The 25,684-nt window shown below is 36.5% G+C and overlaps 1 protein-coding gene across 2 annotated transcripts in view; it reads left to right on the top strand.

The window, feature by feature from the left end:
- LOC121422745 (speract receptor-like) overlaps positions 1-22,033 on the top strand; it is a 32,754-nt gene extending 10,721 nt beyond the window's left edge. For both annotated transcript variants that reach the window (XM_041617925.1, XM_041617924.1), the window contains exons 5-20: positions 3,435-3,573; positions 3,995-4,146; positions 4,561-4,605; positions 5,308-5,492; positions 6,022-6,127; positions 11,152-11,310; positions 11,691-11,795; positions 12,390-12,461; positions 13,351-13,516; positions 14,180-14,329; positions 15,015-15,198; positions 15,938-16,078; positions 16,682-16,805; positions 17,163-17,406; positions 18,420-18,518; positions 18,884-22,033. In XM_041617925.1, the coding sequence (XP_041473859.1) occupies positions 3,435-3,573; positions 3,995-4,146; positions 4,561-4,605; positions 5,308-5,492; positions 6,022-6,127; positions 11,152-11,310; positions 11,691-11,795; positions 12,390-12,461; positions 13,351-13,516; positions 14,180-14,329; positions 15,015-15,198; positions 15,938-16,078; positions 16,682-16,805; positions 17,163-17,406; positions 18,420-18,518; positions 18,884-19,554 (2,742 nt within the window). In that variant the 3' untranslated portion in view covers positions 19,555-22,033. The remainder of the gene's footprint in view (positions 1-3,434; positions 3,574-3,994; positions 4,147-4,560; positions 4,606-5,307; positions 5,493-6,021; positions 6,128-11,151; positions 11,311-11,690; positions 11,796-12,389; positions 12,462-13,350; positions 13,517-14,179; positions 14,330-15,014; positions 15,199-15,937; positions 16,079-16,681; positions 16,806-17,162; positions 17,407-18,419; positions 18,519-18,883) is intronic.
- Positions 22,034-25,684: the final 3,651 nt, after the last annotated feature.

Raw genomic sequence — 25,684 nt, 5'->3', positions numbered from 1 at the left:
AACAGTAAATTCAATGCGTACGTTGTGAAGTGATGCCTAAGTGGACTTTGAGAAATCTCAAATGAATATGCCCTAGAGTACCGTTGATAGCCATCAGTCGGTATTCAATTTAAATTTGGCGTCCGAAGAAAGGAAGAAAGGTGTCTGTAAACCAATCCTTGTTTAGCCTGCATGTCCAGACTTTAATTTGAAGATTCAAGTATTTCTGAGAATCGTAAACAGGTTAAATACAGTTTGTCGTCATCGGCATGATACTGTTTTTGAGACCACCGAAATGAGTAACACAAACATTTTGATTTGCATTTGCTTTAGAGTCTAGAGTTAATATAGTTTTTAAGCCATGGTGGATTTCGTGTTTCTTGCTCGCATCACGTTTTTCGTTGCTAGACTATCTTTAGTCTAATCTATCCCCACGAAAAGCATTCTGGGGAGAAAAAAATCGGTTAAATATTCGCTAGTAGGGGAGGATTTACCTATTTCCACTATTTTCCGTTACTTGTGAAAGATAATTGTGATTAATGTTCGGCGTGTGGGAGTAATTTGATATATGACCATTTGCCTTTCAGTTATGCTCTATAATTAGAAGTAATTTATGGATCTCTTTCTAGAGCGCACGCCGTCGTAAACTGCCGAAATAAATGAAATTGATAGGTTGACGATATATTACCAGCAATATTGTGCTTTGAAAAAATATATTTGCTATAATGATATAATATATTTGTATTAAAAAACATAGGAAGACTTTTGTAATGACAATTTTTAAACCTTAAACATCTTTAACATTTTCTGCGACGATTCCACCTGTCCGCAGCACCAATTTTTAATGCGCAGCTCCATTGCCGTTTATTGTCATCACTTTTGCATTATTTAGAGACCACATTTGCGATATCCGGGTACGAGTGCTCTAGAATGTGGTTTAGCGTTGTGTTGTCAAGAAACCTATATAGAGCAATGCCAATGCTGGCAGGATTCCTAACATTTCTTGACCATAATCATGCACCCTTGATGAGAACTGATAAATCTTGATTACGCGCACTAAGAAAAAAAAGTCGGTCATATCCCCTTTTTTTAATTAATGATCAGAGTTATCAAGGATTCGATGAACAGGATGAAAATATTAGGATGGGTTTAAGCAGAAGCTGGCAAAAACCTGGTTTACAAAGCATTTCCGATCGATTAAGAAAACAAAACTCGTATCGGGCAGGTGCAGTATTAGTGTTGTCTTGTTAAAAAATATTGATTAACACAATATGGTTTAGATGATTATTATTGTGAAGACTCAACGGATTCTATCCCAATAATTTCCTTTTTTGGGGTGACTATTTTTTGCTCTTACCCGAGCGATCATTCACCTTTATCCCCGGTCGCTCTCCAATCGTTGTTTCCCTTAAAAAAACCGAGAAGAAAAGCAATAAAAACCAAAAGCAAATTAGAGGTCTGGATCGTGAATATTGATCAATATTCCATCACCTGCTGTTCAATGTAGGGGAAATTGCGTCACATTTGGTCTTCTTGCCCCCTTCCCCCAGTCAAAAAACAGCCCATCCCAGTTTTGTCAACATGTGAGAGCAAAAGGGGAGGGGGTAGAAAAGGCATGATAAGAGAGAGGAACCAAGTACAGAAAGAGGTATTAGAGGTCGTGTAATTATACTAACCGCATGTAATGTTGTCTCCAACCACTTTTACACTTTACACGCCCCTAATTATAATGAATTATAATATTCACTGTGTGTCCGTGTTTGTCACTGGAATGCTCGCTCTCAGCCAATCAGATGCCAGGATTTCAAATACGTTTCCAGGGCTTCGTAACACGAAGGTTTGCAATCAATCGCTAAATACCAGTGACCAATCAAGATCATCATTGCATGCGTACTTTGTTTAAAATACTGACCGAGAACCAATCAGTGCGGTTCTTTCATGTTTGCTATTCATTGCAAACCTTTGTGTTACGGAGCCCTGGAAAAGTTACTTGTAGTAAATACATTTTTCTGCTAGTTCGAAAATGTATTTAAAAAAAAGAAAAAACATCACTAGTTTTGTTTATGAGTGTGTTGTTTTGTCTGCTGCATTTGCACTATAAATTTGATGATAACAGGGGTATACAGCTGAGATTAGTTACTTCTCTTATCGGTGGATATTCATGCAAGACTATCAAAGGCGCGAAATCTGTTAAAAGAAACAAAAACAAAACAAATAATCAACGATTATGATGTTACTGTATGTTGTTGTATTATAATATATAAACATGAAATACATGAACTTGTGAAGAAATGCCAGTATTTTAATAACAATAATGAACAATGCTTATCTACGAGTATAGTAAAGAAAACGAAAAATTTGACATTTACACTGTCTTAGCGAAGAAGTTGTGATATAAATCTATAAAATATTTAACAATTAACTTCTGCTGCTTTAAGTTGATATCAATTTAATGAAATAGTCATGTCGCGGATAAAATGTGGTTATTGCACCACTTGTACTTGATTCCTAGGACTTCTCCATTTTCTTATGTCTTGGCATGAACCTCGAGGGGTTCCGATAAAACTTCACAATCGTGGCAGAAAGCATGTTTGGCGTCTTGGTTTCGCTCTCTTCGGGGATGTGAAGATCTTTATGAAAACTGTAAAAATGATCTCCTACAGGGCGTCGAGAGGATGAATTATGAGGATGGGTATAACGGGAAATGATTTGATACGACCTCTTGATTGGATTTTTGAGAGATTTGGCGCCTCTTGTGGATCGGGAAGACCTCAATTGAAGTATGAGTGCGCCAGTTGAACTTTTGAGATTAACACCGGGTCCATAGATCTTAAAGGGTTCATTTAAGCAGATAATTGCTTGGAAATGGAAAATTGAATACTCCCAAAGGAATGCATACGTGAAGGACTATTACAAAAATATTTTTACGTATTATACAAAGGTCTTAGTGTAATTGAACAACAATGCTGTTCATCATCAAGTTTTTATTTATTACCATGACGCATTCGTTGCAATTTCTCTATTTTACGATCCAAAATATGTCATCAATATTTCAATATCGTATTAAGGGTAGACACCTTTTATTATTATGACATCACCAGTAACAGGAAGGTATCAATAGTCTCGTTCTTCCTCTTCTTAGTCATCTTCTACGTCTTCTCTTCCACTCCTCCTCCTCTTCTTCTTCTCCTCCTTCTTCTTCTTCTCCTTCTTCTTCTTCTTCTTTTTTCCGCCCCATGCTTTATTTTTTTCTGTATCATTACCCTTTCCTTTCCGCATATTTTCAACTACTGCCCAACCCTTAATATTATTTTCTTGGTTCGTCTACATTATCTTCCTATTTGCATTTTACATTTTCTTCTTCGTATTTTTTTCATGCACTATTCATTTTCCTCTCTCAATGTCATCTTGTCATTCCATTATTCATTCGATCATTTATTATCTTACCCCATTAGATTCCTATCGAGGCTGCCTACCTCTATGATAACGTGTATAATGTGTATGCCCCGGCACTCAACGAGACCTTAGCCGAGGGTTACAGCATGAGGAATGGTACAGAGATCCTCAAAAGGATACTATGCAGGAAACACGCCAGTAAGTTACTATGCTATCTCCTCTAAATCTTAGCAAAATCATATGGGGTATGATTTGTTAAATGTTGGAGCAGTAAAATGGCACACTTGGTTTACGAGATGGGGGCATGGTCTACGGACAATTGGCGAGTCAGCTATTTTCTATATATATCTGATATGATGACGCCTTTTGACTGAAGAAGGGGTTTGAATATGAGCACGCACAACGAGAAAGGAGAGTGTTCCTTCCTTGCGATTTGCAGAAGCTCTGAAATTTCATTGATTTAGTGTCCTAATGAATGGGATTAAGTTGTTCCAAATTTATTCCTACGAACTAAGAAAATAAATATTCATTTTCTTAGCCTAATGCTTGTGGGAAGCGCGAACAAACATTTCGTAATTCATCAATCTGAAAACATTTTTTTTCTTCATTTCTCGCTCAGGTATTACGGGGAGACCGAAGTATATTGATGCACGTGGTGATGCCTACGCTGATATCACTGTCATTGGTGTCAAGCTCGGTGAAGAAGTTGATGAAAAATTTGGATATATCATGCATCCAGTGGCCACCATCAAAATCACCAACAGTACACCGGTAAAAATCATTTGATTTGTTTAATATCAAACGCCCTAAAATATGTCATTTGAATTCATGATTGTTTTTTTAAGCTAATCTATTCGGGAAACGTGAAACCGGCCACCGTCGAGCTTAGCCGGGCAAAGCAAGTATATTTCCAGATGAACGGTGAAAGTACTTCAAAATTAAAATTAGGTTGTGAGATAAAACTTGTTAAGAAATTTACCCCTTTCTTTGCACGTGTATACAGCCTAATTATTTTTTTCAAAAGTATGTTACGATCTACCTTAGATGTAAGGGTAGAGTATGGATGACCCCTGGGATAGGTTCTTCCAAATAGGCTTTAAATTTGGCATCGAGCAACACCGCATTGAACGTTTCAGACACTAGTTAACAATATTATGGTATAATACAATTTTTTCCATAATACAGGCAGTTGAAAGATCATGTCTAGGAAATGGTACATCGTTTCAATGGGTGAGTGCATTGTTTACAATAACCAGGGATACATCATACATACTTTGTTTCCGTCATTACAATCTATACCATTTCATGTATTGGTAACGCCCGCCGATGGATAAGCGCAAATGCCAACAGAAGTTCGATTCTTACATTTTTATCGTCAAATGGCGCGGAAAGTGCAATACGGGTGCAATACTACATGTAACTCTTCCGCCAACGATATCCCTACCTTTCCGGATCTGGCAGTTCAATAAAGTTTTAGATAGGTGTAAAATAGTTGGTCAAGCTTGAAAAATAATGATGATCATTTTCAATGATTACAGTCGAACATTAATTTTGTTATTTTGACTTTAATCATATTGCAATAATCACTCGCCAGAGTACTAAGGTCGACCGGTGACCCCTCTCTCTAATAGAAGCCTGCACAATTAACATGTTCGTGACATTAACCGGTAAACATTTACTACTTCAGCTTCAAAACATCACGTGTAGAATGATTTGCCACTTACAATTTGAGAATGTCCACCACCATCTATTTTTTCAGGAAGGCATTATGTAGTTTCTGGAATGACATATTTCGACACACTTAATTATTTTTAAACCTTTCGGACCAGTAATAATAGTCTATTCTTTTAACAGTGATGTTGACTTTCATTAACAATAACATAGACCTAATCTATTTCTGTGTTATCCGGAATCCTGCCGATATCCGTACAGGTTTACGAGCCGATCAATGGCACCTTTATCCCATGGATCAGCGGTGGTGTTCCCCTGGCTGTCCCCAAGTGTGGGTTCTATGGTGAATTCTGTGATACGCCATACAGACCCGTTGTCGAGATCGTATCGGGGGTCGTCGGCGGTCTCCTCCTCATCATCCTCATCGTCGCCATCGCTGTGTATCGGTAAGCATCTTGGTCAATCTTCCTCGCAACAGAAATTAATTGTCCCACGAAATTATTTCCCAACACTGTGACACTGATTCCCCCAAAGTAGTTTTATTATTGAAAAGTACAGCAAATATTCATTGGACAGATTATTTCTACGAAATATCGACTTGCGAAAGACCAACCACTATCTAAATTATTTCCAGTTGAAAATTTCACAACTGGACCGTGCAGTGTGGCCACGGACAACTCATTTTTCAGATTAATATCATGAAGACAAAACGAAGATTTCCCAAAGGGATATCCCACGGGTTGATCAGTTTCTCTGGAATTCGGATCGTTGATACAATGTTATTTAATAGTCAAGGTGACCTAGAAACACAATTCAAAGAAAAGCTATCAATTTTGTTCTCTAAGCTATTTTTCTTAACTTTCCACTTTTTTATTCTTCAAGTTTTTACTGCAGATTAGGGGATGCTTTTAGGACTAGGGCATGAAAGGCAACATAATACGTCAAACATTTATATTTTAATGATTGTTTTCCTAGAAATTGGAAATACGAACAAGAGCTTGCAAGTCTTCTGTGGAAGATTGACTATGCAGATATTCAAACTAAACGCCATAATGGTTCAACTATCTCAGCGATTAGTAAGGTAGGTCATGCACATATGTTATGTTATGTGGAGGATTATTCCGTAGGGCTGATGATTATCATACAGATAGTCACTAGGTAATCTTTCTGATTGTTATCACGGAAAGCAAGCTTAGAGCAAGTAGAATTTTTCCCAAAACTGACCGAAATTTACATGTACGTACTTGAGAAAAGGGGAATTGCAGAGCAGAGTGCGTCGGTGATTAGTATGATTCGCCTGAAACAATACATGCTTCAGGCCTATATTATAGTATTATTTTGGTTAAAACTGAATTAGATAATATGATCATGAATGTAGGACAGGAACATTAACTCCTATATCGAATTCAACCAGAGCGAAGAGTCGTAATCGTTGCAAGATAACTCGGTATAAAAAGAATTTATTCAATCCGTTTTTCAGGTGGGGGCTTTCTTAAAAGCTCAACATGATTTTGTGAAAGCTTTTTAACTTTTACGAAAGATCCGTATTGGAAGTGGGTGATATGCAGGTATCTTAGAAGTCCCTTAATACTTAAATTAAGATACCCAGAGGCTCCAACTATTCTAACAATTTAAGAATGACATATTGTTTTAGTAGTGGTTTCACATTTAAAATAATATCTGGAGCCCCTGCGATGTAACAGATTATTTCTACATGTTCACATCAAAAGTTCTTAAAATGGTTATTGGGAGGTGGCTTCAATAATCGCGATAATCTACCCATGTCGATCGCAGTGTGAATAAGCTCTGGAACAGGTAACATAGGTAGAATATTTTTAAGTGAAACTTCAGGGCATAATCGTTTTAGTTTTGACGATAGACGATAATACATGTTTAAACATTATGGAAGTAGTTGTGGAGGAGGAGTGTGTATTAAGAAAATGCCGATGTAGAAAGTCATAATGATCAATCAAGGACTGACAGACGTCGAAGTCTCTTTTTATTTACATAATTTTAAAATGTACATATCATGCTACATTACCGTAGAGGTGTTCTGGAAAATTCTCTAAATAGGGTTGGATTTGTCCTGGAAATTAAAAAAAAAAACCTGTATTACCTTTTAGGCTTCATAGTTGAGGAAACTGTAACAAGTAGCGGAACACAAATACTTTTTCCAGGTCAAACTGCTCACTCGACTGCGTTGAGTTAGAATTCGCTCTGAAAAGAGTGAGTCAAATAACAGAACAACATTCATAATTGGAGTCATGAGTGCGCACTTGGTATACTTATAGACATTACGATCATGATACATCGCACACATAAGTGTGTCACGTCACACACAAGTGCGTCATGTGCCACATTCATGTTACTCATTCACAGTATACATTTATATATACACCATTTTACTCAATAAAATATGTCACGTGAACCAGAAAAGTTTCCCATTTAAATAAGATATCGTTATTACAATTTCATAGTATTTTTAAAGATGGATCGAAAAAAGAGGGGAAAATTTTGGAAGCAACCCCTTACGTTTTATGATATTGAAATGAATGGAATGTATACTTGGTAAATAAGTTTGCATTATGGCTTTTATTTCAAATGGATGCTTTACCATTATGATTCGACTATTAGACCATATCTATTTCAACTACATGAATGCTAGCATTCATTTTTGTTTTAGGCCTAGTGAAACCTAGATAGATTTAGACAAAATATAAGTATTCATCCTCACTAATACTGCCGAGACGGTTTTACTTTTAAATAACGGAAAGTCCTTAAAATTTACCTAAAAGATTCGCTAATCCATTTGGTAATTTTTAGATTCAATTCCAAGTTATGTTTATGTTTGTATAGTCACTTTTTTTCATTTGATATTGATTCAACGGAAAATTCCTGTTTCAGGTCCATCATAGCAGTGCTGCAGCATTTTCATAACTTTTCATACTATTTTCATCTTAAAATCTACAGATCTATCTTGAATGTTGGGATTTCCCCAGTACAATACATAGTGAAATCAGATATGACAGTTGACGTAGTGTTGACAATTATTGAATGGATCTTTTTTGTTTTACTTTTGTTCTACCCCCAACATCATTATATTACTATCACATGTATGTCACCGTTACCATGGTGACCTAGCTCGTTACTACTCGTACGGGAAAATGGCTAAAGGCCAACATGTTACATCCGTTGTTAAGGGCCAGGCAACATCTTCATACGCTTGTCTCGTCTTCTAGGAAATTTGAAGAACATGATATCAGAAGTAATGACCTACAAAACGACAGTGATGAGATCAAGTGATGATGCACAGTAACTTGTAGACACCCCCGTAGCGTACCTACGGCACTCTGCCCCCCCCCCTGACGAGCCACAACCCATGCAAAGGACGTATACCTGCCCCCCCCCTGACGAGCTTGAAAGACCCTTTTTGCCCCTCCCCCCTTACGAGCTTGAAGACGAACTTGATTGTCACCTTTTCTGGTACGAAATCCATTATTTGTGATTTAAGACCTTTTTTGCTTGTCAATGTTTTGCCCCCCCCCCTGTGGAAAATCCTAGGTATGCCACCGCTTGTAGACAAAGGTGGAAATACCGAATTTCAATACCCCCCACCCCCATCGCTTCAATTAACAATAAATCAAATTGGGGTAGAGTGAAAGTGGTTTTGGGATTACCTCTTTCGGATCTAGACGAAGGAACATGCACACCACAAAGTTGCTCACGTGTATAACGACAAAATGATATTCACAAGAAAATAGGAAAATCAACCATTGTTAGAGAAGAAGTCATTTAAACGCATTTATTAACCATTATTTGTGTTATGTAACCTCCCTTCAATTGGTATTACTCTGTGATATCGCACAGATCATAAAATTTGAATTGAATACTATAGCCATTTATATGCATCTATATGAATGTTTAGTAGGTAAAAAGAAGGGTTGACTTCTCTTTATGAAAAAAATGAAGATCGAATTTGCAAGAATTTTCTTAGATCTAACTTTCCTCATTGTTTCACATGAACCAGATGAACTCAATTCTATCTAGATCAGTGTCTTCGCCAATTGGATTAGTTCATTCATAGCGGGTTTCTATACGGAGTAGTGCTGCACATACATTGGCTAATAATTTTGCTTGGCTGATTGATAATCATCAAAATCGCTGCATCCTACATGTGAATAATCTGATGAGTGCCTTGGAGGAGTATCTCGAATTGACGTTGAGTGGTTGTTTGCGGAAGCAGTAAGACACACTCGGTACCGGCTTCATAACTCAAGACCAAGGCGTGGGTAGAATATAAATTACGTCTGGTGCCAACGGCCAGACGTGCAAGTGCGCAACTCTACTGCGCATGCAAAATGCGCGTGAGGTCTTTGAACAGTATAAGTGTGTTTGAAATCGTTTGAATAGAAGGTTCAACTGAGATAAGATATCACACTTCTGGCACCGAAGAAGACAATATATAATCATCTTAAATCGCCTAAATAGTTGGATAGATTGGTCTCAACCCTCTCTCAATTGTCCCCAGGAAAAAAAAGCTTAATACAGGCGTATGTTTAGTAAGAATCAAACCTCAATTCACTCTTAAAGGTGTTCGGGATTTTCCCTTAATGATTAATAGAACGATAAAGCGCTTTTCAAAATGTTGGAGGCGATAATTCCGTGTGGGATTACGAACTGAGATGCAAATTACTTATAATTGCTATAGGATGTTCTAGAATGTCGATAATCTTGTTTGATGGTGGAGGTAATTTGTACCAACTGAAATAGGTCCAGTCTCATGGATTTCCGAGGCTTGAACATCATTATGTATGTACGGGAAAATAGGGCACAAAGAACTAAATATACAGTGTTTCAAGATGAATGTAATTTAAATTTACTGGTTTGATATGGACTAATATAATAAGTATCACAATTTTGGTTTAGCAGAACATGAAACAGAACCTCCTACTTTATATTATCTTATTGACATCTGTCATGCACATATACCCTGCTCACACCATATCCTACTTTCCCACAAGTTTAATCAAATGAGTGAATGGAAACTTGAAAATAATCATATTCATGTATTAAGGCCACCGCACACCGTACGACTGTTCGCGGTCCGATTGTGGATAAAATCGCATTTAAGTTGCTCATTTTCTGAAAATGTGAATGGAATATATCATTTTATTTAGTTTTTTTGTTAAAATTGATTGAAAGAATACTAATATAACAATTTTTGTAAGATTTCAAGCCTTTATTTCTGAGTAAAGGCCAAATTAGTTTCAAATTGTAGCCAATCGTACGACTGCTATGACGTCATTACGACTAGATATTAAATTTGCGTTTTTTCTAAGGATGATAGCATAGTCACATATTTGAACGTATAGGTATTCGTACGATGATTTTGAACATTACACCTCGATACTCCAAGATATTCCAAGTTTCAATATTAGCATCAAATTCTAGCTACTACATTTTATTCCAAAATTGAGTCGCATACCAATCGTAAGGTGTGCGGTCCCCTTTAAACATTGAGCCATGAGTTATGTTAAATGTACAGATATTGTATCAAGTAGAGAGCTTTGGAGTTGTAAAAAATACTTAATAATCTTTGAATACCGTGAATACTAACCTTCTAAAATGAAATTACTTTTTTTGTACAGTATAAACTGTTATTCGCCACTCATAAAAAAATGTATAAAAGATAGCTCTCGTGTCATAGTCCTGCCAAAATTAGAATACGATATACATGCATGAAAATATGTGTTCTGAAGGACCCATGAATATTAGGCAATTATCTTAATTTTAGTTTCAATGTGTACATGTCCGTGTCATAAGAACTCACAAGAATCACTAACACCAGGCCATAGAGAATCTGACTTACTGTAGAAACTGTTTAAGCTAGTCAAGACTACTATTGGAGGGCTATACATGTACCTGAAAACGTGATTTGTTAAAGAATTAATTTCACTAATCACCTACACAGATGCATCTTTGCTTTTGCAAATGTGAAGGCGCTCCTGGACATGTCGATGCACTATCGGTAACGTTGATTTTTTTTTAATTGGTGCGTAAAAAGTATGGTTTTAAGATCACATTTATTTGTTATCATTTCAACAGCTAAGTCTTATGACAACAGACAGTAAGAACTCAATAGATCCTTACAGATGTCAGATCTTCACTGAAGTAGGAACATATAAGAACATGCTGGTCGCCATCAAAAAGATTCACAAGAGACACGTGGACCTCACCAGATCCGTGAGAAAAGAACTGAAAATCGTGAGTGTTTCATTTTTCCTCCTATTCTGCTCCCTTCTTTTTGTTAAATCTCGTTTATGATTTAATTTCTTCCTTAAACTTTTATTTACCTTTTGTATATTCGTAATTATGCACGACAAGATCTATTTGAATGGTAAATTCGCACTTTTATTGCAAAACTGGGAGCTATTTTTAGTGGATAGGTCGTAGGTTGTGGACAAATACGAGAATAACCAAATAACTAAAAAGTGTATTTCGATTGCCACGTCAAGGTCTTTGCAAAACTCAAAAAGACGAAACAATCGAATTGCAAAGAGATGAAACAAAATAAACCCATTGAGTTAGATATAGTTAATAATTATGTGTTGATTAATCATTTATTTATCTATCTGTTGTTTTAGATGAGGGACTTACGTCATCCTCACCTAAATCAGTTCATCGGCGCATGCGTGGATCCACCCAACATATGCACCATCACAGAGTATTGTCCTAAAGGAAGTTTACAGGTAAAAGTCAAAACATGAATGTGTTTTTATTTGACTTTTGATTATTATTTTTATTTGTATTTTGATACTGGATTTATGTTTTTGCCTCTAAATCTCTCAGGTATCATAGATATAGGCCAATGAACTGATTTGGAATTGATATTGACCATGAAAAATGATGAAGCGAGAGCTACAAATTAATTGCTGTGGTTCAGATGCTCCGAAGCTCCAGCAAAATTGATTAGGCTGTCATTGCGAGATAAATCCTCTTTACCTGACAAGTCATATGTCATCATGACGTATTATGCTATCGTTTCCATGGCAACATATAACATTTTACATGTTATAGATGACTCGCCGAAATGTCGACCTTTTTTTATAAACCGATTTGGCAAGATATCGCTTCTCGCCATGCAAAATACTAACGCTAATATTACATCAAAACCCCTTGATTAAATTGCTCGCTATCTTCATGAATAATCAGACATGAATTACTTGAAAGTATTTTCTACCGTCGAGAAAATGCAACTTCTTATATTGTTTGCCCAAATACAAAAATCACAATCCCGTAACACTGATTAATATTGTTTTTTTTTTGTTTTTTTTACATCAAAGGATATCTTGGAAAATGATGAAGTCAAGCTGGACAGTATGTTCATTGCATCTTTAATCGGAGACATCTTAAAAGTGAGTCCTGGGTTGTGTCTTATTATTTAAACTTACAGGGGCCCGTTTCGTAAAGCTCTTCGTAAGTTACGAATGACTTTACGCACGACTGGTGACCCTTTCTTGTGCCAAATGATATATCCCTATGTAACTGGTAAAGCGCCTATGAACAGGTTCCAGTCATCCGTAAAGTTGTGCGTAACTTTACGAACAGCTTTATGAAACACCACCCAGGTCATTTTATACAATAATATTTAAATCTTCCTCAGCCAGCCGTTTCACTGTCTTTCCCTACACTCTCTACCCTCTGTTTTTGTCTCTCATTGGCCGCTTTCTCTATAATGTTATCTTTTTTCTCTCTCTCCCTCTCTCTCCCTCCCTTCTCTCACTCTTCTCTTTCTCTCTCTCTAAAAAGATATTGTTGTTGTTGTTATGAAAGTAGATTTGTTAATGACATTATTTTGTAAAATGGTCAATATTCTCAACACCCGCAGTAAAAATGTAAATTTTGAATTTAGTTCACGCTGTTTGGTATACAAACCTTAGAGTAATATTTTAACCGTGGTAACAGTAATGGTGATTGCAATTCGTGTTTAGAATCATCGAGCCTTTCACACACAAAAAATCGTTTTAAGTTATTAGAAACTTAATTGGAATTCACCTTTGGAGTAGAATTTGAATTCCCGATTGTGATTAACGTTCGTCATTCTAGTTTGGTTTCACACGTGCTAAAATTCGTCATTAGCCTTATCTATCACTGGAATCAACATTCAAATTACGATTTTTTTACCGTGCGAAAGGGCGGTATCATAGCTCAGGTGTTATTTTCAACTTGTTTTTCTCTTTCAAATCACGGTCCCATTGTTAAGCTTAATTACAATTACTTCGTACTTGGTTTTTTTTCCTATAGGGTTTGAGCTGCCTGCACGCTAGTGAAACACATTCACATGGGAACCTTAAATCCAGCAATTGTGTGGTGGATAGTCGATGGGTGCTGAAGATAACGGACTTCGGTTTACACCAGTTTAGGAGCGGTAGCAACCCGCCGGAGATTGGTGAACATGCGAAATACGAAAGTAGGTTGCTAAGCCATTTTATGATATTACTAGTAAAAATGCATGTTGATTTTGTACATGGAGCGCCCGGTTCTAGGAAATGGTTTTAACGTTCCATGCGGACGTAGTGAAGAATAAAAAGTTTGATAGCTGATAAAACTTGTAAAACAAAATCTATATAACGTATTTACACAAATAAAATGAACTGATCTGAAAACTTTGCCACGTTAAATGCAAATAATAACTGAAAAACCAAAATTGTTGTTTATTTAGTCGTTGCAATTTCATTTTTGATTGATCATAATGAGTTGTATAATATGCGATTTTATTATTTCAATGCTTAGAAGATGTATATGTAGATTATAGGTATAATTTTCAGAACTTATGATTGTGCCTCTCTATTGTATAAGACAAACCATTTGAAAAGTTATGGGGATTTTATGGCTAAAATGTGATTATTTTTCCTGTAAAATCGCCAAGTCATGACACTATGGGCCAGAGAGTGAGTGCATGAAACAGAAAATGATTGTACTCTTCTTTTCTGTACTGTGGCATTTCATCAGCATATGTTTAAGTGTGCACTTCTAGGACTTTCAATAAAACAGTATCTTTTACAAACAAAAACCGAGTAATGTTTAAAGAAGAAAACAACAATAGTGCAACCACGATTTGTTTTTCTTTTAGAACTTCTTTGGCGGTCCCCCGAGCTTCTCCGAGACCCTGCACCAAGACCAGAGGGTACCCAGAAAGGAGATATGTATGCACTAGGTATCATCCTTTATGAGATGGCTACGAGACAAGGACCGTACGGCAAGTGCGTCTTGGGACCAAAGGGTAAGGATTTTGAGAAGGTTTCATTGGAGTTAAGAGCATTGTGAAACAACATGTATATATTTGGTTTATCGGAAAGTCAGTGGTACAGAATATCTGGCATTTATCAACGAAAATGTATACTCTGGGTCCCGTAACACAAAGGTCAGCGATTAATCGTACGCTTGATTTTCACAATTGATTGTACACTGTAGTCAATTGGATCAATCTTAGAAAAAATTTCTACGGTCATTGCTAAGCTTTGTGTTACCGGCCCCGGGTGGGTGTTTCATAAAGCTGTTCGTAAGTTAAGAACGACTTTAAGAACGACTGGTGATCCTTTCTTATTGTAAACGATATACACCATTGGCGATGGTTTAGTGTGTAAGAAAGGATCACCAGTCGTTCTTAAAGTCGTTCTTAACTTACGAACATCTTTATGAAATGGCCCCCAGGTTTGTTTACACGTTCTTATTACAATATCAACTACACATGCTAGAATCACGTGCATCACTATTTCGTAAAAAAAATACACATACGCCTCTTGAAAGCATGAGTAGAACCTTACAAGTCACCAGTAAAATCCAAGGTTACATGTCCAAAAGGTTTCGCATTTTTATTTTTTGAATTATATCAACTGCTTTTATAAAATCTTACAAAATGAGAATTATTATTGTGACAATGTTTATCCCATGTTTCGGAATTTCAGAAATAGTTGACAAAGTGACACACCCATTGGACCCTAACACACCGTTCAGACCTAATGTAATGGAGGTGGAGGATTGTCCTAGCTGTATGCTGACTGGTATGCAGGAATGCTGGCGGGAAAACCCTGATGATAGACCGGATGTCAAAGCCCTTACGACACGACTGAAACCCCTCCAAAAGGGAATGTAAGTCAATTATTATTATCATCATTATTAGTATCTATACTTCCAAGAATGCATGGATGTTCTGATTTGAGTGAGATGTATCAATGACCTGTATGGACGCCGTAAACAAAAGGTTCAGAGGCGGCGAAACATTTGGCACAGACAAAGAAAGTAGAGAGGCACCTTTTTGCGGCCTGCCAAACAATAGGTGCCCCTCCACTTTCATTTTGTGAACCTGACGTTCCACCGCCTCTGCAAAGGTTTGTGATGAATTGGAAACATGAAAGAATCGCACTGATTGGTTCCCGGTTAGCATTTCAAACTGTGCGCATGCAACGATGGTATTGATTGGTTATAACTTAGCGATTTATTGCAAACATTTTGGTACGGGGGCCCTGGTGATATATTGATTCCTTGAGATCTCTAAGGAACTAGCAACCATGAGGGATTGGCATTTTCTTTTTTTTCCTTTTAAATGAAAGCTACTGTTATCCTTTGGAGTAAATATTTCTCTAGACTAAAACATGTAAATATATCTTGTATAAGTCCATCATTTTATCGTTCATGTAATTTTGTTTCATAGAGTGTAGACAATGTTGTAGACAATGGTCACGAAACGTCTGAGAGATTCGTTAATAACTATTTGCAAAAAGAAATGAATGAAGCCCGTTTCTTGAACCGTATGATGAGAAATACTGTCGTGAATGAATGTTGACGAAATAATTGTATGGATCTTGTTTCAATTCTTACTCATCTTTAGGAAACCAAATATCTTGGATAACATGATAGTCATCATGGAGAAATACGCAAATAACCTAGAAGACATTGTAGAAGATAGGACCCATCAACTTATTGAAGAGAAGAAGAAGACAGATAATCTACTCCACCAGATGTTACCGAAGTAAGTAGTACTGACCTCGTATACAATTAATTTGCTAAACCATCTAAATGTGTAAATTCATGCCCAAAGTAACTTTATTGAAGAGAGTTCGTCGTATAGGATCTCATCAGATTGGTGAAAAGGAGCAGTTAGCAAGGATAGAAAAGCAGTTGCCGTGTCCCCATGAATGTGCCATGTGACTATGTGATCACCGGGTAGACAGTTTCAGCAGTTTACTTTGTAGTTTCCAGCTTGCCTACCTTTCCAGAAAAAATATATTCTCATTAAAGTCTTCTTAAAGTCTTCTAAATCAGTACTAATGGACAATAATAGACCCTTGATTAGTGTGTCTTTGTTACTTGTATTTTCTTCCACAAAACGCAGCTTAGGTGAATCAGGACACCTCTAGATCTGCTCTTTCCCATTGAAAGTCATATTCCTTGATTGAAAAGGCATTTCCAGATTTGTTTAAAAAAACACGATAAATGTTTAATGGACTGAATGTATTCATTACCATCAGAATAGTTCGTCATTTTTATTTGATTGAACAAGAATCCGACCGCATTTACGGCAATTGTATTTAGTCATTGGTTGATTTAATGGCTTTGTTTCTTTATTTTTCAGACCTGTGGCGAATCAGCTAAAACGTGGAATGCAGGTTGTTCCAGAATCGTTCGAATGTGTGACAATTTTCTTCAGTGATATAGTGGGCTTTACAAGCTTGTCCTCAGAGAGTACACCATTTGAGGTATTTATATTATTATTTTATAAAAAATATTGAGTTAATCTTTCTAAATTTCAGAACAGCCCCTATAACACCAATCAATATAGTTGTCCTATTTCCTGGACATTAGAATCGCGAGTAACAACGAATGGGATTATAACAGATTGTCATTGAATGGTGTTTATTGATTGGAATTGAATTTTGTTAATCAAAAGGAAAATAAAATCAGTTTTGGATAAGAAGCGTAGCACTGAACAAGCATTCGATAAACTGTACAAGACAGTAAATTAAATGAAAATTATACATTCTGAAATTATTACTGATTACGTGATTTTGTCGATAGCTAATGATATCAAATATCTGCCTCGCCTGTATGAACAGGTGGTTGACATGCTGAACGACCTCTACACACTCTTCGACGAGATCATCAGCTACTACGATGTGTACAAAGTGGAGACCATCGGCGACGCTTACATGCTGGTCTCTGGACTTCCTCTCCGGAACGAGAACAAGCACGCAGCCGAGATAGCTTCGACATCACTCCACCTGCTGGATGCTGTAAAGGCCTTCAAGGTTCGACATCGGCCTGACGTCAACCTGAAGCTGAGGATCGGCATCCATTCGGGTAAGCTTTTGTCACTTATGGTGACTTTACAAATTTAATATTGGGATTTTCTCGGCGAAATCATTGATAACTTCCAATATCCAACTTAAACAATCTTCACATTAAGCAAGTGTTTCACAAAACTTATATAACAATCTTCACAGATTCTCTGATTCTTGCCGCAATCTTGGTGTCATTTTCGATTTCCAAATGACAATGTCAAATCAGGTCACAAGTATTTGTAAATCTGTCCGCTATCAATTACGTAACATTGGTTTCATTCGAAAATATATAATTCGTTCTGCAACAGAGAAACTTGAGCACTCACTCATCTCCTCACGTCTTGATTTCGGCAATAGTGTTCTCTTGAATATACCTAACTCGAAAATTACCCGACTTCAGAAACTTCAGAATTCAGCAGATCGCATTTTTTCTCTGTCAAATAAACGCGACCACATCACTCCTCCGCTGGTTGCCCATAAAGGATCGCATAGTTTTCAAAATTCTGCTGTTGGTTTATCATATCATCAATGGATCCGCACCCGATTACAACAGGTCTCTTATACACCACTATCAACCTGCACGCACACTGCGATCATCCCAATCTAGTCTCTTACATATTCCACTACCTAACAAATCCTTGGGCGATCGAGCCTTTGCTCATGCCGGACCAGCCCTGTGGAATTCACTACCACAGGAGCTGAAGAGCTCAAACTTTAGGGGCAACCTAAAATTTTATTTGTTCACCAGCAGGTGCTAGGTTTGAAGACAGACATTTTTCCTCATTTGTAAATTACCCTTTCTCATGTTTCTTGTACTTCTCGTAGTTCTTTTAACTTTTATGTTTTGCGATCTTCTAAGCGCCTTGAGCATTTAATCACAATAGAAAAGACGCGATTTAAATCCTATGTATGATTTCTATTGTTTATAACAAGCTAATTGTTCATTAAGACGGTCAATGTTTCTTCTCTGCAAATTCGAGTTTTGGTTTAATTTTTTTGTTATTGGCTTTGTTCTTCTGATCATTATCGTAGGGTCGACTGTTGCCGGAGTTGTCGGGTTGACTATGCCTAGATATTGTCTCTTTGGAGATACCGTCAATACTGCATCAAGAATGGAGTCGAACGGAGAAGGTATGGATTTGCAAGCAAAGATTGTAGTCTTCAGAAATTATCTACAAAGTTTGTTCTTAAAGCTTGAAGATTTTGTTGTGCTGACTAGATATTTTCCCTTATCAAATTGATTTAAACATCAATTGACCCTTACATTTTCAGCGTAACAAACGTATTAGACACAAGGAATAGGTATGAAAATGGCTTGTACATTTATTGTATTTTAATGTGATTTTCAATTAAGAATGCTGTTTGTTTTCCTTCTCTAAGATGAATATTTGATAAAGCATGGCGTTAATGGTCCGTGGCATTTATAAATCATGGACATTTCGTGAATTAAAAAAAAAAAATAATAACATCCTTATTTACCTTTTTTATGTCTGTAGCCCTCAAGATTCATACCAGCTCGGAGACCAAGAATCTTCTGGAGCAAATAGGTGGTTTTGATGTAGAGGAACGTGGCCTTATCAGCATGAAAGGCAAGGGCCAGTTGGTCACCTACTGGTTGTTATCCGCTGACCCTTCGTATCGCCGAAGCTCACCATTCCGAACTGCAGAAGAAAACTTAACCGTCGGCCTATTTGATTCCCCGCATGGCAACCATTCAAATCGCCATTCTAAGATCAACTCGCAGCCACAGAAGGAAGCATTTGCTAAGCGACTGGAAGCCGATGGCCGACCTTCTAATCCCAACGTATGCCGTGACGTCATTAAACCTTTCCCAGATCAAACTGGCGTTGACCGCCAGAGACCGCATTCCATGTTTGCACCCGGTACTCACGGCGGTACGCCAAACCACTTTCCCAACTCGACTCTCATTGATTTCAGCCAGCTGAACAACTCGAATGAAAATTCTCCCAAAGTTACAGACCGATTACTTGGACACCTCGATAGACACGATAGCAGCGAGGCAAAGCTGGATTTGTCATCATGCACGAATTCGCTGTTAGACAAGCGTCAGAGGCTAAATGACAGTGCCTTGGAATACTCTAGCAGAAACAGTAACAGCCAGATCAAGGAAGGTCTTCTTGACAGCGAAGTTGAGACCGTTGTATGAGGGCGCTGTACCTTTTTTAAAAAATGACTGCAGGAAGAGGGTCTTCACAAGAAACCCCGACAAACTCATGTGACTTTCAAAAGCACAGTACTACGTTATTATGAGTAAACTTTTACGGGATGTTGTTCTCTTGTGTTGATGCACTCATTGTTATGCTTTGTTGCCGAACTTTTGGCAAGCGGTGAATAACATTCAGATTTATATCCCGATATTACAAACTGATGGCAGCATTATTAGCCTGTATAATCACTATGGATATGTCTTAGGAGTCCGCATCTATGTAAATAGTTCATTCTTTGCGATTCACGGTGAAATGTTTGTATAATGGATAAGCACTCTATGAAAATAAATCCACCTTTGTCACGTTTATCAATGCATTCATTTCGGAAAACTTAATTTATCTGTGAATTTAAAGGATTTGAATTCATCAGTCATGGATGACAGCCTCGCCGTGGAACACAGTTCTTGTAAAATTGATACCACTTGGACAAGAATTGGGAAGGTTTTCTTTTAAACGTGCAAGGTCCATTTAAGAGAGTGACGTGGCAGCTTTCGCATTGCATGGAAAATTGGATTTTACCCTTCTTCAAGCTGGATGGAAATAACAATGGTTTTATCTTTATCATGACAATCTTTGTTTACATTGTTGTTCTGCATTGTTATTGTTATATGTTTTGCAACGATTTCAAAACCACACTATTAGATGATCATTGGTGACTAATACGAATTCTTCACATGCCCGATGTAAGTGTTTCCAACATCAAGGTTGAGTTCTCTCTCACACCGCATCCCTTTATAAAGCGGCACTTTGATAACATATCGCAAGTATGTCATACAGTTCAGGATGAAGATAACTGTATATAATGTATACATTCGTTTCGTTGAAGTAGATGCTGAGGACATATTTCTCTGTAGACATGAATTCAGTCTACCCTATGCGACTGCTACAGTGGAGGAACTCATTTCCTTCTTTCAAATGTGAATGCAATGTTTTTTGCAGTAATTTTGTGAAAAAGAGTCTTTTACATGACGTATAAAATGTGTTATTCGTTATCATTTAGTAAATGTTACTACAGGGATGCCAGACCATTAATCTCCCTTCTAACCCGGTGTTAGCACATTGCCGAATACCAACTTTATGTTGGCAACGGAAAGATAACGAAATTCCAAATAAAGATTTTTCGGAATTCTGTAGTTGCCATGTTTACACGGGATGTATTTTATGTTTCTTGATAAACTTCTGGTATCCCTGTAACCTTACACTTCACAATTCTAACTTCGAGATATCTATTGAGCTTCTAGTATTACTAAAAACACGCATCGTGTTCGAACAGTTTTGTGTGAATGCTGACGTAACCTATTACGTCACTGCTTCAAAGAGCTGGGTATGGACCAAATTTTCAGAAGTGAAATCGGAAAAAGTAGTTTGATTGGACTGCAAAAAAAAAGTGGAAGAGTCGGAAAAAAACAGGAGATCGATTTTTGTGAGGTAGCGGGAATAGCATGAATGTAAAATGATGGTAGGAATATTTCCATAATCTCATTTTCCCCGCCGGTTGAGTTTCACTGTGAATTTATCTTGATTTTCATGTTCTCGTGCAATTTGTTTGATGTTTTGTCAAAAGGCATATTCTCCTTATTCACAAAGTTATTGTGTATGTAATACAATAATAATGTACGGGTTGGGGCGGCTACACATCTTTCGATACGGGAAAGACGATCGAAAGGTGATGTTATTTTTCTCAATGGAATAAAAGGGGTAATAAACTTACACAACCAAGGCCTTTATTCCTTTGCCTTCTTTCTTCGAGTTTCGTCCTTCTTTGTTTTTTTTTTCCTTTTTCCTTTTTTTTCAAACACTTAAAAATCATATAAGGTGGTCGCTCCTCGTCCCTTCCCAGAAGCGCCATCCCAGGTCGTATGTCCGGAATCATATGTGTACAGATGATGACTTAAATAGGTGATATGTTTGATGATTATTTCATGTAGATATTTAAGTCTCATTGCCTCCGGAAAAGTGCAATATCAGATTACATGTCACAAGAATTTAAAGTTATTGAATATACATTTTATTTTTTATTTGGATTTGAAAATCAAATGCGCAATAAGAATTTTTAGACGCTCAGCAGGTGTCATTTTCATCTAGGTTAGAAATAAGGATATTGGACTGCTGTGCTCAAAGACGATTTGATCCCAGTTATTCCCAGTTAATCATTTATATTGTAATTCTAATTACATGCTATAACATAGAATATATCTATTATAGAAATATAAGACGATATTTGTTTGAAGGTTGATGAACGCCCCCCCCCTCCATGGAATAAACGATTTGTATTTTTCATCTTTTTCCCGATTTATCTAAAAGAAATTGTACGACTATTGAAAGCATATATAACTAGCCCGATTCCCAATGCAAATCAGAAATCTCAAATCTTGTAATTACCTTATTTTGAACTTCCTTCTTCCTGAAATAAATTAATCCTCTTTATAGTATGCGAGAAGAAAGGCAGTTTTTTTAGTCAATCGGGAATTATTGTTGTTTTCATCTTTTGTTGTTGATAGTCTTCTTCTCCTCATTCTTCTTATCCTCCTCCTCATTCTTCTTCTTCTCCTTTTTTCTTCTGTCTTCTTCTTCTCCTTCTTCATCTTCTTCATTTTCTCCTTCTTCTTCGTCTTATAAGTATTAACATTATTTATATCATTATCATCGTCATTATTATTACTCCTATTAGTTTTATTATTATCATTATTTTCATTATTATTATTACTAGTATCCTCCTTCTTCTCCTCCTCTTTCTTCCGAATCGTTTGGTCTCTTTGTCATATTTTCTTTATTATTCATCTTGTTTTAAATTCTAAATTGTGCAAAAGTTAAACTAGGGTAAGCTTTCGTTGTATGAGCATGATAACTGCGATATTTTCTGTGTCGGCAAAGGCCATGATGATGTATGTTATAGAATGTAAAGTTACCAATTCGCCCATGTTGGAATATTTATTAATATATTGTTACTGGGCATGGAGCATTAATATTTATTGTTCTAAAGCTTGAATTTAGCTCGGACTTGGGGAATACCCTGATTATATTATATCTTAGATGTGTATATGATATAATGTATTTTCAATTCAATTCAATGTATTAAGGTACTACGTAATATAATGCACTATGTATTAAATAGTAAAGATTGTTGGAGTGTCAATGTATATCTATTATGTGACGGATTTTTTTAATGACCAATCAAAAGTACTACAATTTGACTGCTTTTGATTAGATAATTATACGTAGACAAAAGGTGTACAAATTAGTTTTGAAGTGATTGTGTTATATGTATTATTATCATTATGGAAACCGTATTATCATGAAATTTTATTCCTTGAAATTATGCATTAAATTCTTTATATTTGAAATGTAAAAAAATGAGTAGACATTTTTATTTTTAAGTAGATGTAATATCGGTTATTTTCATTTAATAAGATCCCCTTAATAATAATAATAATACATTGAATGATACAGTGCGTTCCACAAAAAACGAAACCGAGATTTAGCGATGATTTATCATAACTTAATAATAAATACAATAATGAAATGACCTACCAATGTAAAGCTTAGAATCTTCTCTTTCATCTGAAATAACTGAGATTATTCCTCATTCATGCATGAGTGAACAAAATCAATTTGAAGAAAGGACACCAAACACTCATTTGGAGGGGGGTATCTGAATTTAAAAAAAAATCACATGCCTAAAAAGTTCAATATCTGCTTTTTTATTTGATACCTTCTTCGCGGAAAATGGTCAAGAAGTAAAAAATCATGTTCCCTCGAAACAATGCTTGTATTGCCATAATTTCACAAAATAAACGTGTTTTCACCGGTTTTCCAAAGAAGCTATCTCATGGTTAACAAAAGACTTAATGCATGGCTGATCGTCAACAAAAGGAGTGTCGAGTGAATCTGGACTCTAGCCTGTAAAACCTCTTCATTTTATGAAATTATTGAAATTCAAGCCTTATTTCAAATAACCAGAACTTTGTTATTTCTTGACCATTTTCTGTAATTGAGGTATCAAATTAAAGAGCGGATATTGTACTTTTCCAAAATGTGGTTTTCTGTTTGAAACCCAAATACAGCCTCTAAAATGACTTTTTGGTATCACCTGGCCTATGTCATAACTTTTGTCACAAAAATTGTCATAAATTTTGTCTCTTTTCTCTTGCGCATCAAAAATACGCGGCTTTAAACGCAATCCTTTTATAGATAGATAGATAGATAGACAGATAGATAGATAGATAGATAGAAGATATCCTGTATATTTTCAGCATCGGCTCGCGGTTCAGAACCTACTACTTTGTTGGTGCAAATTGCCGGTTCTGAACCGCGAGCCGATTCAAAAGCCGATTAAGTGTATACGCGGTATTATAATCGTCTTTTGCATCGGCTCGCGGTTCTGAACTGCGAGCTGTAACAGCGTGTAAACGCAGTGCAAGATAAACCATTATTGGGGTTACGCCCTGCCTGCCAAATGGCCTTCCTTTCGGCTAAAATGGATCCCACTGGGAACATAACGATGATTTTGATTAGCTCGCTTCCGATAAGATGTACGGGAACTTAGAGAGATATGACAGCGAAAAGACAATCATGGGAACATTACACTAGATAATATTACTTTACACAGTCAGGCATAGGAAAAACACGATATACTGAGTACAGCAAGAGCCAACCTTTTCCAAATCGGTACATCAAAATACAACATGAAAACCAGCACTTTGCTGACTGAAACTTGTGACAAGTTTCAGTCAGCAAAGTGCTGACAATGTCTAGTAGTTTCTAAACACTAATACAAAAATAATGGTGCAAAAATAATCAATGAGACACCCCTAAAACAAGCAAGCAAAAGCCATGTGCAACATGCTAGTGCGCTCATTCAACCACAACCATCATAATATACGCGCACACGCATCCCCCATCTCCCCCCCCCCCCACCATCTCCCGCTCTACATTCTCCCTCTTAGCCACTCTCTCTCTCATTCTCCTATTCTCTCCCTATTAACCTTTCCATCGTATCTTATCAATCAATCTACATGTATGCATATTAAAATACCAATTCCTATTGTTACTTCTTTCCATACATTTATATTCATTCATAGAGCACCTTTCAAAATCAAGATAATCGAAATTTAGAGGGCGTCCTAAATATCAATCGCTTATCACAGTTTGAATCATACCAGAATTTAAAGAAAATCCTCGGCTTTGTCATCAATATCTTAATACAGTAAGCAAGTCACACAACTGAATGATTGAGTCTAAGGGAAAACACAATTTCCATTTTGCCAAGTTTCGATTTAAAAAATGTGTGGAGTGGAAAATGATCGATCAGTCAGGAAAAGGCAACCATTTCAGCCTTGCACTTGTTGAAATATCTTGTATAATTGATTTTCATCGTGAACAAGTTCAGTGACAAAGAAATCACTCAGCTTAAGGCGGTTCAGCTTCACCAGCCCAAGAAATGACATCCGTACCTCTTGTCTTCAAAACTGAAGTGTGAGTCATGTGTGGTGCTAAAGACACAAGATATGTTGCTATTTGAAATTATTTGATGAATTTAAGGTATGAGTTTCAATGATATCTTAATATAAGACCTATAAATTCTGACAGTATTATATAACGCATTGTTTATCTTTTTAAGATATATTTATATGTCCACCATACCTTTCAGACACGCACAAAAAATGTATTTATAGGGAATTTATGACAATGAAAATGAATAGCATAATGACAGTTCCAATTTATTGGAAAATAAAATGAATAAATTTTCAACAATAACATTTACATTGACCTATTCAAACTGGGTACACACCAGATCCATTTGTTGACGTAGTTTGTCCAAGTCGATACAAGTTTTCTTTTTCACACTCGTAAAAATACCATTGCGTTTTTGTTTTTCTTTAAAACGTTGCCATGTTCTACACATGAGCGAGCTTACAAAGCGTTTCAACTGACTCAAACCATAACCAAATTGGAATTGATCTAATTATTGAATATGAAAGTCTGATAAATGTCAATTTAATTTTGACTCTGAGTTATTCCTATTTTTTTTTTATTATAGAGAGCTCTTATTGTTCAAACACATCTGCT

The sequence above is a fragment of the Lytechinus variegatus genome, chromosome 10 (assembly GCF_018143015.1).
Source record: "Lytechinus variegatus isolate NC3 chromosome 10, Lvar_3.0, whole genome shotgun sequence".
Lineage (NCBI taxonomy): Eukaryota > Metazoa > Echinodermata > Echinoidea > Temnopleuroida > Toxopneustidae > Lytechinus > Lytechinus variegatus.
This window is presented reverse-complemented; position numbering and strand designations above follow the sequence as displayed.